Below are 14909 nucleotides of genomic sequence, written 5' to 3' on the forward strand. Positions count from 1 at the left end.
AAAAGAGCATTTCCAAAGTTGGACTGAGATCTCAAATAGAAAAGAGGAGTGCAAGAGATGGATGGTGTGTTTTTGTGCCATCATTTGGAACATATGGTTGAAACGAAATCGGAGAATTTTTCAAAACAAAGGAAGAGGAGTTGAGGAGATTATCAACATATCCTTCCAGAACTACAAGGAGTGGTTAGGAGCAGACCCTTTCTGTTGTTGATGGCAATGCCGAAAATGATAAAAAGGATATCTAAGTTGTTTTACATGTGTGTTCTAGTTTGGTTCCTACGTTATTATCATCTATGCTCCACTTGTTGTGCTGAACTTCTCTTTTAAAAAAAAAAATAAGAAAATAGTAGGGTAAATGGCTTAAAGTCAATAACAATTTAAATTGCTTATCAATACTTCGGAAAATAAAATCAATTTTGAACTGAATATATATTTTTTAACCATCAAAATTGAACACTAACGATAAAATATATAAACTAATTCTATACTCATCAAAAATTAAAATAATTGGACAAAACTAACCAGACCACCCAATATAAGTGATTCGTTGGATAATTTTATCAAAAATTTTGAATAATTTTATGACACTAATCCAATATTTAAATTTTAATGAAATATTAAGAAATGGTAATTTCCGAAACTTTCGATCAAACTAATACACCACATAGCCACAAACGTACTTAGAACAACCCATTCTTTTTCCGGCTAAGTTCTGATGTTGAATTTATAATTACCGAATTGAAACTTGGAAATACAGGTCTAGCATGGGATTGTCATTGGTATTTTTATACCACTATTTCATTGGCTTTGAAGGTTAGCGGGTTTCGTTGGACACATGAAATTCATCTGGAAATACAAATGACAGAGAAAATTAAGTCACTGGCACAGATAAAAATTTTAACAGATCACTCAACAGACCTAGTCTAATGATACCCAGCAATTGAAAAACTTGTGATGATACAATTAGTTGAATTCATCTTGTAGCTGCTCTAGCACTCATTGATGAATGGTAAGTGGTACTTCTCTGCTTCCTGTAGGATGTATATACATCATCATACTGACTCACTTCATTGGGGTTTGCTGTTGCCCCGAGTCCCAACCTAGCCGAGCTTACTGATCCTGGTTTCCGATCTACGCTCCCATCGGCATAAGTCCCAGTCTCTGGATCCACCTGCTGCAAATTTGGTGGTGGAGGAATGCAAGCGCCTCCCTTCCTTACAGCAGGCTCTCTCTCATATTCTCTCTCGTATTCATCATCTTCATCTCTTGAATCAGAATTCATAGGACCCTCAGAAGGATTAGCTTCTCCAATTTCCTTAAAGAATTTCGACACCCTTTGAAGAATTTCTGACGGTGGCACAGTTGATGGTGGTATCATTGTTGGGATGTCCAAAGGGCTCAAAGGAGAATATGGAACTCCGCTACCAATCTGCATCTTTCTAACCATTCCAGGAATGAGGCCAGGAGGGAACAACGGATATGGTGGCAATTGATCACTGGTGCTGGATGACGGAGCCTGCAATAAATGTCCACCAGGAGGTTGATTGGCTGATTGAACCGAAGAAGGTATAGCCATAGACCCTGGAAAAGCACTTGGTGGAGCAGAATTTGGAAGAAATTGTTGAGCTGCCATAGATGATGGTAAGGTTTGCCCTGGAACTGCATGTTTATCAACGTGATCTTGTTCTGCAATACTTGAACCAGAGCCCAGCCTATCAGCATGCCACAGCTGGATTGGGGTCTGCAATATTCCTGAAATTGGGAGGGAACAATAATTTCTTAATCCAATTAATCTATACCTCAAGAAATCAATTTTTTCTTGATAAGATTAAAAGCTATAACAAAGTTATCTAAAGAATCTTTGGTGGAAAAACGTGGTGCAATCATATGCAATCACTAGTGTATATGTGAGCAACAATGTATTATGTATAAGGGAGGGAAAAAAAAAAAGATAACTTAGAACATCAAAAAAATACCCACAGGAAAAAAAAAAGAAGTTCCAACTCGAGCAAACTGCAAACCACTTCCACAGCAATAGCAATTAAAGAAACAAATTTTCTAAGAGCAAGGGAGAAACATTTTGTGGCTTTAGTTCCCCATCGAAGGGGTCCCCAATAATTCTATTATATCATGAACATTATCCAACTACACTGTAAAGGCATTTACAGAATTCTAGATAAAGAAGAGAAGCTTACCAGTACCTGAATTTGCTGAAGCAGATAAATCCTTGGAAGCCCCAGGAAAAGAATTGGCATGTGGCCCACCAATCATCTCATTCTTCAGTAACGATATAGTCTCTTGATCGAATACCTCTTTAGAAGCCCAGAACTCCACCATTTGCTGCAACCTTTTCCTATATTCTTCATTGCTTTGTGGATTGTGATAAATTCTAGCAAGCATGGAGCCTAAAACAGGCTTAAATGCAAGGGCTTCATTGTCAAGATCACGACTGCTTGTCCTCCGATTCAAGCTGTAAACGAATGATGCAAGGATCAAAGATGATGAAAACCAGAACCACCACATTAGCATACATGTCAGGCAGATTATCTAAAGTAAAACTGCAATGGGATTAAGCCAATAAGCAAGATGAGAAGACCTTGTTGAGCCAAAAACTTGCAAGGAAGTACAATGAAATTTAATTCATAAAAATTTTGTCTAAGATGTGAGAAACAGCTAGATGTGATTCACAAGCCTCTGAACTAAAAATTAGAAACAACAAAACAAAACAAAACATAAAAAGCATACCAAATATGCTTGCCTTTGTACAGGGCTTTGATGGTGGTGTTTGCCTATTCATAATATAATAAGCAGACCACATTCCAATAGTTTAAGATGCAAGTAGCAGACTTAAGAGAAAAGTAAAACAACTAAGTTGAGGATAAACAAGTAGTTCCCCATGTGCACTTGTGCAGTGGGGATTGATCAAAACTTTTTAACTCCTAGTGAACATAAATTTTATGCCATTTCCCATCAGGGAACTAATCCACCCATCAGCAAAAACAGCACAAAAAAATAGAACTAGAAATACACTAATAACCAAGGTCATTTTGATAGTTGGTAAAGCAATGGATAGATGAAGGAACACAGTGAAATTGTGATTCACAATTTCTGCTGATTAGAAGCAAAGTTCTAATGCTATTTAATCAATTGATAATATATGCTACCTGTCAAAAAGAATGTCATTTGCAAGGTATATTATATGTAGCTGCCTCTCAACATCGTCCAATGCGAAGACCCTCTCTCTAAGAGCCTCTGCTAGAGCTGGTGCAAATGGAGATCTCTGCATGAACCAAAGTTTCGCACCTTTAATAGATTCTTTTGTACCATTTAGATTGTTAAGAACATTAGTGAGCTCCACTGCAACATCAGATGGAAGTGGCCCAGAAAGTTCTTTGAAAGGCTTGGATGACTGATCATACTCAGGTCGGCCATGAACCCCAAAAGGCTGAGGATGTTGATGATGGTGCTGCTGATCATAGAAATGCAGGAAAGAAGGTGGACCTAACATAGAAGGTGAAGAACCAATTCCTGCAGCATTCATCGGGGGAGCATTTGGTGGTGATGGATTCATCATTGGATTTGGAGGAGGATGGATCATGGACATGGAAGACGAGGGAAAAGGCGGGTTAAAAGGACCACCAGGGGGACGTGTCGATAACCAGAGCTTATAACGGTAATAACCATGGCCCTCCCCACCAAAGAGGAAGCTATAAGAAGGATTATCACGCTGCTTTTCACATATCATGGCTTCAAAGTCAGGACCATTTTTCACAGCATACTCAACAAGTTTGTCAATTCGCTTGTGGAGCTCGGGATCAGAAGGGGGTGCGACTGGAGGCGGAGCAGAATCATAATAAGGTGAAGGAACAAGAGGAGCGAAAGGAGATGGGAATGCAGGTGGTGGTGCTTGGTGTTGCTGTTGCATAAGATGAGGAGGGGGAGGGGCATGTGGGTGTAACTGTTGAAGCTGCAGCTGCTGCTGAGGCATGGCATGATGATAAGGGAACTTTTGCAAAGAGGGGTGTGCCGGACCAGGACCTGGGGGAAGAAAGGGGGGAAATTGTTGATGTTGGGGATGAAATCCAAACTGCTGCTGCTGTTGTTGCTGCCGCATATTAGCAGCTTGTTGCTGTTGCTGAGCATAAGCCATAGCAGAAGCAGATGCATAATCATGACCCTGTCGTTCCATCGGACTTCTCTAACTATTTCTATACAATACACCTCAATAGCTCTTTATGACCTACACATAGTAAAAAATAAAAAATAAAAAAAATTTCATTTCTGTTATAATTCCAGTATATCATATCAAGTTAAAAATCACATTCATAACAAAAATACTCAATGAACTACAGGACTGGGAAACTTTTAATCAAACAATTCTCATAATCAATTAGGCACAGACACTGATCCATAGAAATGGAGAAGACCTACCTGTGATGAATGACCACCGACAAAGAATGGCGAACCAGCAGCGCCGTTTGACCAATGGCAAATCTTCAGAGGTGAGAGAGAGAGAGAGAGAGAGAGTGGGGAGGGTTTGTGGGTTGTGGCTTCTCTCTCTCCGTTTTTTATTTTGGGTCAAGGGTTTGTGGCTTTCTGATGCGGTAATGGCTCAGATTTTTGAGAATCTGTTAATATAGAATTCTTGGAAAGTCTGAAAGGGGAGGCTATCCAAGTGTCACAAAACTGGATGTGTGCAGCATTATTCATGCCATGTATGTTTAAACATTTACTGTGGCATCAGCTCACTGGTCTATCATGTGTATATGTTAGTGAACGGCCATTAGATGTAAGCTATTAGTCTATTTGACTTTTTGCAAATAGGTATGCAGGGATTTTCAAATGTGTTTGAGTACAATCTTATATTTACCCTACATCAGTGCTTACAAATTAACATTATAGGCAGCGGAAATAGCTCCCTTCCAAAATCAAATTTAGAAAAGAAGGAACTCTTTTTTTCCATGAAAAAAGGAGTTGTTCAGCCGTTCCTGTCAAGGTTAAATAAAAGTAAGGTTCAAACATAACAATGGAGATAGTTCTTCGTGATATAAAGGTTAGTGTTTAGATTTTTTATTTATTGAAATAAATCATGTATGTATATGTACTTTTTACAATAACAAAATTAACATGCTGACTTTAGTTTTGTAAAAAATCAGGGGACTAATTCATGCTTCAACTCCTAGATCAGTGGTAAGTACTCCTTAAATCCAAATAGTTACTTTTTTTACATTGCATCCACGATTTTCCTTTTCCCCTTCCATTAGGGTCGAAAATATTTCCTTAAACCAGATTTTTAAATTCTAATAGTGTTATTATATTGTCTTAATAACTGCAATGTTCAAGGAAGAAGGAAAGAGAAGGGAAAATAGCAAGGACTCCTTCTCTACAAAAAACTAACTTCTGTTTTTCTTTTTACTTTCTTTTTTGTCTTCCATGTATATTTCAGCACTCTCTGAAGAACTATTATCAAAGCTTACAGGGACAAAGAAAAACATAGAATATAGAAGCAGAAAATGGTACCACAAAGGGGAGGGCTAGAAAAGATGACGGCAAAACCAGAGCTCAGAGAAGAGGATGGCAGGTCAGCTGCGACACTGGGCAGACGAAGGCAGCAATGTTCGAGACGGAGAGACTCGACGGTGGCAGAACTCACGAGACGGAGGAGATTGAGGCGCGGTGAAACGCGGACGGCGGAGCTCCAGACACAGTTAATCGCAGACGGAGGAACAGGAGCTTGAGGCGTTTTGAATGATGGACGTTGTATGAGATTTGAGTGTGGGAGAATACAAAAGTGATGAGTGATGAGTGCTGGGTGATGAGAGTGGATAATGGAGGTTGGAGGCGCTGTGGATGGTTGAATGGTGAATGAGAGGGTGATTTAGGGTTTGTCGGGTATCACTGATCAGGGTAGCGACGGTAACGGGAGTATGGGACCCCGTATCCGCCCGGGATCTAGGTCTCCGCGGATTTTTTAAAAATAAAAAAAATCGAAAAAAAGAAGAAGATAATCCTCAATAGCTAACCACTTCTAATCATTTCTAATCACCAATCAGCATCGATTGAACACAAACTTACATCAACAATAAAATTAACAAGGTACCACACAATTACATTTACATCAACAATCAGCAATAAAACTCAGAATCCATATTCCATTCAATTACATTTACATCAACAATCAACAAAATTAACAAAGCACCATCAACAATCCCCTAAGAACTGAAGCCCTTAACTCATAAGTCAGAAACTCAATCATAAAAGTTTACTCATGAAAAAATAATTGAAACTGAAGTAGCAGAGGAGGATTTCTTACCGGCAGAGCAACGAATAGGGAGGAACGGCGACGGTTCTGCCTCTGACGCGACGACGACTTCCTCCTCGGCTGGGTCAGGCGCGCGACGACGGCGTTCTCCTTGGCTGGGTCAGGCGCATGACGACGACGTTCTCCTCGGGCATGTCTCTCAGGCGTGCGACGACGGTGCTGCGGTGACCTTCAGAGTGAGAGGAGGAAGCAGTGAGAAGGGGGAGCGCGGCGGTGAGGGGAGGAGGGTGGCGGACGGCGGTGAGAGGAGAGGGGGAGAGAATCTGTGAACTGAATAGGGTCTGAATGAGAGGAAGTGACGACAGTTTGGGGATTTAGGGTTTAGGTGAAACTAAGAATTTACAATCAGCGTCACTTTTAATTCTTTTAAGAAAATCTTGATTGGAGTTAATTTAAGTAATAAAATTGGTATCATCTTATAAATATGGTATTATTTTGATGAAAAACTAATAAAATTTTATTATTTATATAATTATGTAGATAAAATAATTTAAAATGATATAATATAAATTTTTAACTAAACTGAATATTAGAAGAATAAATTTTATTTTTAGTTTTAAATTATTATTTATGAAATAAATATTTTTTTATTTTTTACTTGAAGAAAGATGTACATTTTAATCATATTTAAATTTCAATCAGACCATCAATTAAGAAAAATGGATAGATCGATTTTTGTTATTGGATAACAAAAGGTTGCTGTTGACGGGTCAAGTAATAGTACCACGTGTCAACTCTAAATAGTTGCAGAGGCTAAAAATCCTTCTCTAACCTTTCTTTTTCTTCCTTCTCCTCATCCTCTTCCATTTTTTTCAAAATTCTAACCTAAAATATAGTCAAGCTCATCATACCTTGTGATTAATATAAATTCCGATCACATTTACTTATGATTATGATAATCATACCATGAATAATCAACATAACAAACACGATTAAGTTAATCAATTTCATCATAATCACATAACTTAAGGTTTGAGAGAATAATACTTAATTTTACTAAAGATCTGCTACTTCAAAGTAATTAGTTGGCAGAGATTGTGAGGTTGGGTAATGGTGGCTGGTGATTTCTCTAATGCAGCTTCAGCGACTAACAGCAGCAGTGATAAGATGGCGACAGTAGCGATTTAACAACTCAGAGATTGCGACATAGACAAGGGAAGCAAGATGCAGGGACAGTGGTAGTAGCAATGGCATCGGCAACTCCAGCGGTATTAGTTCTTTGGAGTCAAAACGACAACCACAGTAGATAAAGACAAAACAAATGCAAGCCAGCTATGGCGCAGGGGAATGGAGAGCAAAAGAATGACGGCAAAAGCACGCGCGACAGAGACTGTTACAGTGTAGAGAGACGGAAGCAACAGTGAAGGCTCATCCTCGAATCGGCGAAAGCAAAAACAATATGGGGTTGGGGAAGAAACTGGGCACATCGTAGGAAAAGGAAAGGAAGAAGAAAAAGAAAAGAGAGGTTGGTTCGATGATAGTGGTGCCCAGGTGATGGTGGTGAAGGTAAAGCTCGATGATGATGGTGATAGAGATGATTGTGACTGGCCAAAGAAAAAAGAGAAGAAGAGGAACAAGATAGGGGGAAGAAGAAGAGAAGAGAAGGAGTTTTTTTTTTTCGAGGAGGGAGTTTTTAGTTTCTATAACTATTTGGAGTTGACACATTAGTTTTAACCTGACACGTCATCCTTGCAACCGTTTGTTGACCAGTAGTAGGGGTTGATTTGTCTATTTTTTTTTATGAATAGGGGCCTAGTTGAGGTTTAAAGATGTTTATGGTACGTTATGTTAGGGGTCGAAAAGGATATTTACCCATATTTATGAAATATGATCCCATAAATATTCTTATAGGATCCAAAATAAAATGAAATTAAAACTAATATTGGAGATACTCTAATTAATATGTGTGTGTATCTAATATTGGAGATACTCTAATTAATATGCGTGTTTACTATACGGTGATTATGGATGGTTTCCGTTCCCACGAGTAGTGAAAAGCCTCTAAATTTGTTCCCCAATAGGTAATTTCCGCGACATAGTTATCAAACTCGGTCCGACCTGATCGGTCAAATTAAAAATTCGGTCATCCAGTCATCAATTTAAGTTGGGTCATTATTTAAACCGGTCAAACAATTAATCTAGTCAAATTCGATAAAATTTAGTTCAAAATCGATTTAAATTAACTCGGTTAAATTGCAAAAATATTATTTCTATACATGATTTTTTTGTTAAATATATTATGTAAATAAAATTAAATTATATTTACAAATTCAAAGAAAAAATATTTTATTAATTAATATATGTTCTATTTCTATGATTGTTATTTTTTTTTCTATAAATACTTAAAGAGTGTAATAAATATAAATTTATAAATATTTGAAGAGTATAATAAATATAAATCAATTGATGAGTTATTAAAATTTAAAAATAATAATTAATTTAATACAAAATAAAACTAAAGAAAAAGATATTTATTATGAAACTAAAAAAATAAAATAAAATTTTATATAATTATTTGGGGAGTGCTAGGGGAACAATGAAAATTTTAAACAACATGAACAACCACCAATCAAATAAAAATACACTACACCCTAATTTAATGCTATTAATCAAATTTACTCTTTTAACCCTATTAATTCACATTGTTTACACATTGTTCAAAAATTTTATTGATTACCTATACTTTTTCCTTATTTAATAATGACCGAGTCAATTGATGATCCACCAGTTGAACAAATAATTTAATAATCTATTAGTCTAATCGGTTCGATTATTGATTTGGTTCTAATAATTATGCATGTGGATATCTGTTCTGTCAGAATAAATTGTCATGCCTAGCACTCCAGATAAAAGACTCTATGCTATCTTTATTTATTTATTTATTTATTTATTTATTTTTGGATCAACAAGATTGAAACAATTTCTCTTACATTTTTTTATTCATGCATTCGTGTTTTTTATTTTTGTTTTCTAATCATAAATGGGGTCATAGACCCAAAAAACTACATAACAAAGGTTCAGGTAACCTTATTCTTCTACAATCATCGAAAAAATTTGATAAAAAAAAGTACCTACTAAAATAAAGATATCAAAAACATCTTTTTATAAAGATGATTTGTTTAAACGCGTAATTTATTTATTTAATCACACTTTAAATAAAAATAACATTTTTATAATATATCAAAATCTAATCATATAATCTATTTTTTAACTCAATTTCTAGTCATAAACACTTTTATAATATATCAAAATCTAATTATATAATCTATTTTTTAACTCAATTTCTAGTCATAGGTATTTTTTAACTATAATTGAGAATAAAAGTAGATTCATCTGGCTGTTCTTTATGAAACTTGATAGATACTCAGTTTAATATCAGAATAAAGAAAGTAAGGACTAATAATGGTCCATAATTCATGTTACACAATTTCTATGCATTAAAAGGCATTGTCCATCAAATAACCTGTGTAGAAACACTTCGGCAAAACGATATAGTTGAGAAGAAATATCAACATTTTTTTGTAGTAACAAGACCCTGCTGTTTCACTCATCTATGTCCAAAAGATTCTGAAAATTTGCAGCTACTCATGCAGTGCATCTTATTAATAGAATTCTAAGTTCTTTGTTGAAAAATTCATCACCACATCTGATTTTGAAAGACAAAATTTTAGGTATCTCATACTTAAACGTGTTTGGTTGTTTAGTACACGCTTCAACTTTGCATGCACATAGAACAAAATTGGACAAAAGGGCCAAAAAATGTGTTCTCTCATATCACAAAAATGGTATAAAGGGGTATTTACTCTATGATTTAACTTCCAAAAATATTTTCTTATCAAGGAATACTCATTTTTATGAAACTGAATTCCCCTTTGCAGTATATTCTGAAATTATAGCCAATAAAAAATCTTTGACAAGATCTTTAACTAATCCTTCTAATCCTTTTCTATGCTTTGAAAATCCCTTTCTCATAGTTCCATGCATCACTCAAAACACGTCTCACTTAGAAAAATACCACAGCATACCAGCATGACATTGATACATCATCACGGCCTCAAAAACAATAGTGAACTATGCCTTATTAATATAGAGCATCAAGGAACACAAATCTCCACATCTTGACCACTTTCACCACATTTACAAACTAGGCACTCAACTCAAACCAGAAAAAAGACCAGCATATTTAGATGATTTTCACTGCATGACTGTATTATCTAAACCTCATTATTGTTTTTCGTTTTATCCTAATATTTTACATGATTTTTTTAAGAGTCACTATATTGTTTTGTGAGTCAGTCTTTATTGCACTATTTACATACTCAACATTCTATCAATACCCTTGTACCTAACTCACCCAAAAGAGTCAAAATGCTATGTTGAGGCCATTAGTGATCCATGTTGGCAAGAGGCAATTAAGATTGAATTGAAAGCCTTGAAGAAAAATCAGACCTGGACATTAACTAAACTACTTAATGGGAAGAAATTAGTTGGATGTAAATGAGTTTTTAAGCTCAAGATAAACCCATATGGGAGTATTAAGAGGTATAAAGCCCGGTTGGTCATGTAAGGATTCACCCAAACTGTTAGGGTTGATTATTTTGAGATCTATAGTCCAATGATTAAATGAGCACTCTTCGAATTGTTTTATCCATTACTGGAGTCAGAAATTAGCATGTACACCAGCTTGATGTTAATATTGCCTTTTTACATGGCAATTTGTTAGAAGAAGTTTATATGAAGCCTCCACCAGAATTAGTTCTTTCTACCTCTGATCTTGTTTGCAAGTTGAACATATATCTTTTCGAATGTTTTCTCCTCATTTAGATCCTCAAATAAACCATCAAACCTAATGTTAAAAGCTCTATACAATAAATAAAGGCAGGCCTTTAAACCAATAGGAGAGTAACTTTTTTTCCTTATCGCATCTCATTTAGAATTGTAGCTCATAATGATAAAATAGTCATAATAATTTACATATTTGCATATGACAAATGCATCGTTATAATTGTTCATCATGTACTTGGGTCTACTAACTAGTAAAATTATTGAAAACATTACTCTTTTCGTCATTAAAAGGTTCTTAAGTAGAAATTTACATTTATCAACTTGCAACTTTGGTTGTTTATATCTAGAGAATTTTGATCCTTTCAGATCATTATTGTGCAAGAATTTAACATAAATTGTTGAAATAATCTCTTTAATCTTATATTATAGGCAATTCTCCTGTTCTTTTCTGTAAGCGAAAAATAAAAAAAATAGTTGCAAAGTGACTATTTCATTTTTGTTTAGACTCAATAGAAGAAAATTGATATTATATATGATATTCACAAAAAATTCACCATCTTCCACATAGAAATAATACAGTAATACAAAAGAGACAAAAATAATCAATTAAAATTTATCTTATTTAACATTTAATTATTGTAAAATGTATTAAATAAAACTAAAAAAATAAATTTTAATATATTTTTTAATATTTTTTGTTGGTATATATTTTCGGAAATAATAATGACGACTATTGTAAAATCAAATGAGAAGGATCAATACATTATTAAAGTATTTTCGATTGACTCTACAATAATATCTTGTTGTCTCTGCTATATATTTTTCTTCTTATTTTCTCGTCTCTCTAATCTCTTTTTCTTTGCTTTTCTTTTCATATTTTATCTACCGCCAAACAAAGCATAAATGATTTATGAAGCACAGATATTTCGTTAAGTTGTCGTGTCTGTGTGTTGGACACATTTTGAACACAACACTCACCAATATTTGTCCAATACGCGTGTTTGTTGTGTCCAACTGTGTTTTAATAAAAAATAAAAAAAATTTTTCCAGACACGTCTGGACACACCTAAATACTATCACTTATAAACGTGTCCAGTCTTATTCTTAACATATATTTTTAAAATAAATTTAGATATAGTATATATTCTTATTTATTAAAATAAAAAATATTTTAAATACTTTATAAAATTAAAATAAAATATTAAAAATAATTAAAAATTTTAATTTATATTTTAATATTAATAAAATATTAAAATATTATTATAATTTATCTAAAAGATATTTTATATTTTATATATATACGTATTTTTGTATCATGTAAGATTTTAAAATTTATGTGTCTGTATTATCGTGTTATCACTGTCTATACATCATAGTAAATGATAGAATCTTTCGTGGTATAAAAAACTCCTTATAAATACAACACGTGGTACTCAAAATTAAAGGGCAGTAGTGTCTTAACTCTTAAATATTTAAGTAGTAGAAAAAACGTGAGTGAATAATCCAAACATGTGCGTGAAAAGAAGTAGTTTAAACCACTCAATTTACAAATTTTATGAGATTTGTTTTTATCGTTCAAAGCACCTTGACTCTAAGCGGAGAGAACCACAAAGTAGCACATGGTCCACAATTAGTTCCCTCCAACGTCATCAAAAGTTATTTATGAACCACAAATTTTATGAGATGAACCAATTAATCCAAAAAGTATTCGGGTCATGTTAAATTGTCCAGTGTTTTAGTGTGCTAAGATTAATGTTATTTTATCAATTGTTGGGTTAAATTCATAGTTATAATAACTGAATTGGTGATCAAATCGATCAGATTACTAGTTTATTAGTTCAATCGATAAATTATTGGTTGAACTAATAAAATCGAATTTACGTAAATAAAAAATATAAAATACTAAAAATAGTCATAAACTTAAAAAATTTAAAATACATATCTTCAGTTATTCACCAATATTTTAAAAATAACCAAATTTCAAAGTCTAAAGATAATTAATACAAAGATAGACATAAAATTAGTTAGTACTACTACAGTAGTATCTTAATTAGACACAATATATGCATAACAGAATAATTTTTTTAGATTCCACAACTTGTTTACAATGACCCCATGCAGAATCAATTTTTGCTCTATTATTGTTTTTTTGGGTTCCAATTGATGCATCAGGAGTTGATCCTTGTTCTTGCGAATATGGTGTTTCTGATGGTGTATTCGTGAAAGCTATTCTAAAACAATATGGAGTAGCAATAGTATAAAACAATAACAACCTTAAATTTTCTATTTCCTATTCCCTATTCAACAAGACAGCAACCTTAAATTCACAAAACAAGCATATTCATAATTTCATACTAAACAATTACTTCAACATCACCTATTTCAATAAGTAGCTATTTCAACAACAGAAATTTCACCTATTCATCTCAGAAATTCTAAGTTTTCATAACAGAACAGAACAACATAACAACATTATTCATAATAGCTTCATAATTTTAAGTTTTCAACAAACATATTCAACAAGCATTAGAAGAACATAGCAGAGCATAAGAGAATAACATATTCAACTAACCTGTTTGACAGAGCAGAGGACAAAGACAACGGTAACGGCGCGGCAACGACAAATATGAGAGACAGGGACAAAGGTGAGACGAAGCAGAGACACGGTTCTGTTCTGTTCCTTGAGACTTCAGAATGGGTGTCACAATGAGGTCTTCTAAAGTGAGGCGAAGAAGACGACGGCGGGCGGCGGGCGGCGGGCAGCGGACGGCAGTGGCACGGTGAGTGACAGAGTGAGGTGACGTCGCGAGGTGAGGAGGTGAGGTGGAGGGTTAGCCGTTGTGGTTACTGGTTAGGGATTAGGGTTGGGAAAACAGAAATGGGGTTTATTCGAGTCTCTTTTTTTTTTTAACCAAAACGACGTCGTTTTGGAAAGTGAATTTAAAAAAAAAACTTTCGAACTGGCCGGTTGAACAAAAACTATCGATTCTCCAGTTTTTATCAAAATCGGCCTGTTCAAACTGATTCTCAACGATTTTGTTCATTGTTCGATCATATTCATCAACCAAACCGATCAAAAATCCGATTCATTGATTTTCTAATCGAACCAACCGATCCAGTCCGATTCTGACCACTATGGCTTAAATCGGACTGACCCACATGTTATGACTTATGACTCCCATTTACATTTACTTATGAATATTTAATTTTTTATTAAACATAAATATAACTCATCATATTTTTGATATAAAAATAAAAAATTTTATTTTTGTTGTCATGTAAAAGTAATTATATAATTATTATTAAATATATATATACATACATTTCCAATAATATAAAATAATTATTTATATAATTATGCATAAGATCATATGATTATCCTTTTTCCTAGGATTTGATTTCTATTAATATATTAGTATATGATGTTATTTTGTGTAACTTTTTAATTAGATACCAATTATTAATATTTTAACACTAATTTTAGTTAGGATAATTTTGTCAATATAATTTAAATTTAGATATAACTAAAAAATTAATTATCTTATAAATTACACTAGGAAATACAATTAATCTACACTTTTTAAGAATCAGTGAGGTAGTGGCTTATTTTTTTTAACAGTGTATGTTAATTCGTATTTTTCCATCAGCATAAATTTAATTTTAGATATATAATTAAACTAAATTTACAGGTAAAATCCAACTTTACAAATAATATAATTAAACTTTGTAAGTAATATAATCAAAATATGAATTAAAGTATAAAATATAGTGGTGATTGATATTTGTATTCTTGTAAATTTTG

The 14909-nt window shown here is 33.8% G+C and overlaps 1 protein-coding gene across 3 annotated transcripts; it reads right to left on the reverse strand.

Moving 5' to 3' along the window:
* Window positions 1-659: 659 nt before the first annotated feature.
* On the reverse strand, window positions 660-6662 carry LOC130944912 (uncharacterized). Of its 3 annotated transcripts, none has more exons than XM_057873501.1 (4): window positions 4432-4913; window positions 3165-4240; window positions 2196-2470; window positions 660-1752 (listed from the first exon to the last, which is right to left on the reverse strand). In XM_057873501.1, the coding sequence occupies exons 2-4, from the start codon at window positions 4187-4189 to the stop codon at window positions 974-976; spliced, it is 2079 nt and encodes a 692-aa protein (XP_057729484.1). In that variant the 5' UTR covers window positions 4190-4240; window positions 4432-4913; the 3' UTR covers window positions 660-973. The 3 variants fall into 3 exon arrangements, with proteins under 3 accessions (XP_057729484.1, XP_057729485.1, XP_057729483.1); XM_057873502.1 differs by lacking the exon at window positions 4432-4913 and adding an exon at window positions 6314-6662 and having other exon boundaries at window positions 661-1752; window positions 2202-2470; XM_057873500.1 differs by lacking the exon at window positions 4432-4913 and adding an exon at window positions 6314-6662 and having other exon boundaries at window positions 661-1752.
* Window positions 6663-14909: the final 8247 nt, after the last annotated feature.

Source organism: Arachis stenosperma, chromosome 8, assembly GCF_014773155.1.
Source record: "Arachis stenosperma cultivar V10309 chromosome 8, arast.V10309.gnm1.PFL2, whole genome shotgun sequence".
NCBI lineage: Eukaryota > Viridiplantae > Streptophyta > Magnoliopsida > Fabales > Fabaceae > Arachis > Arachis stenosperma.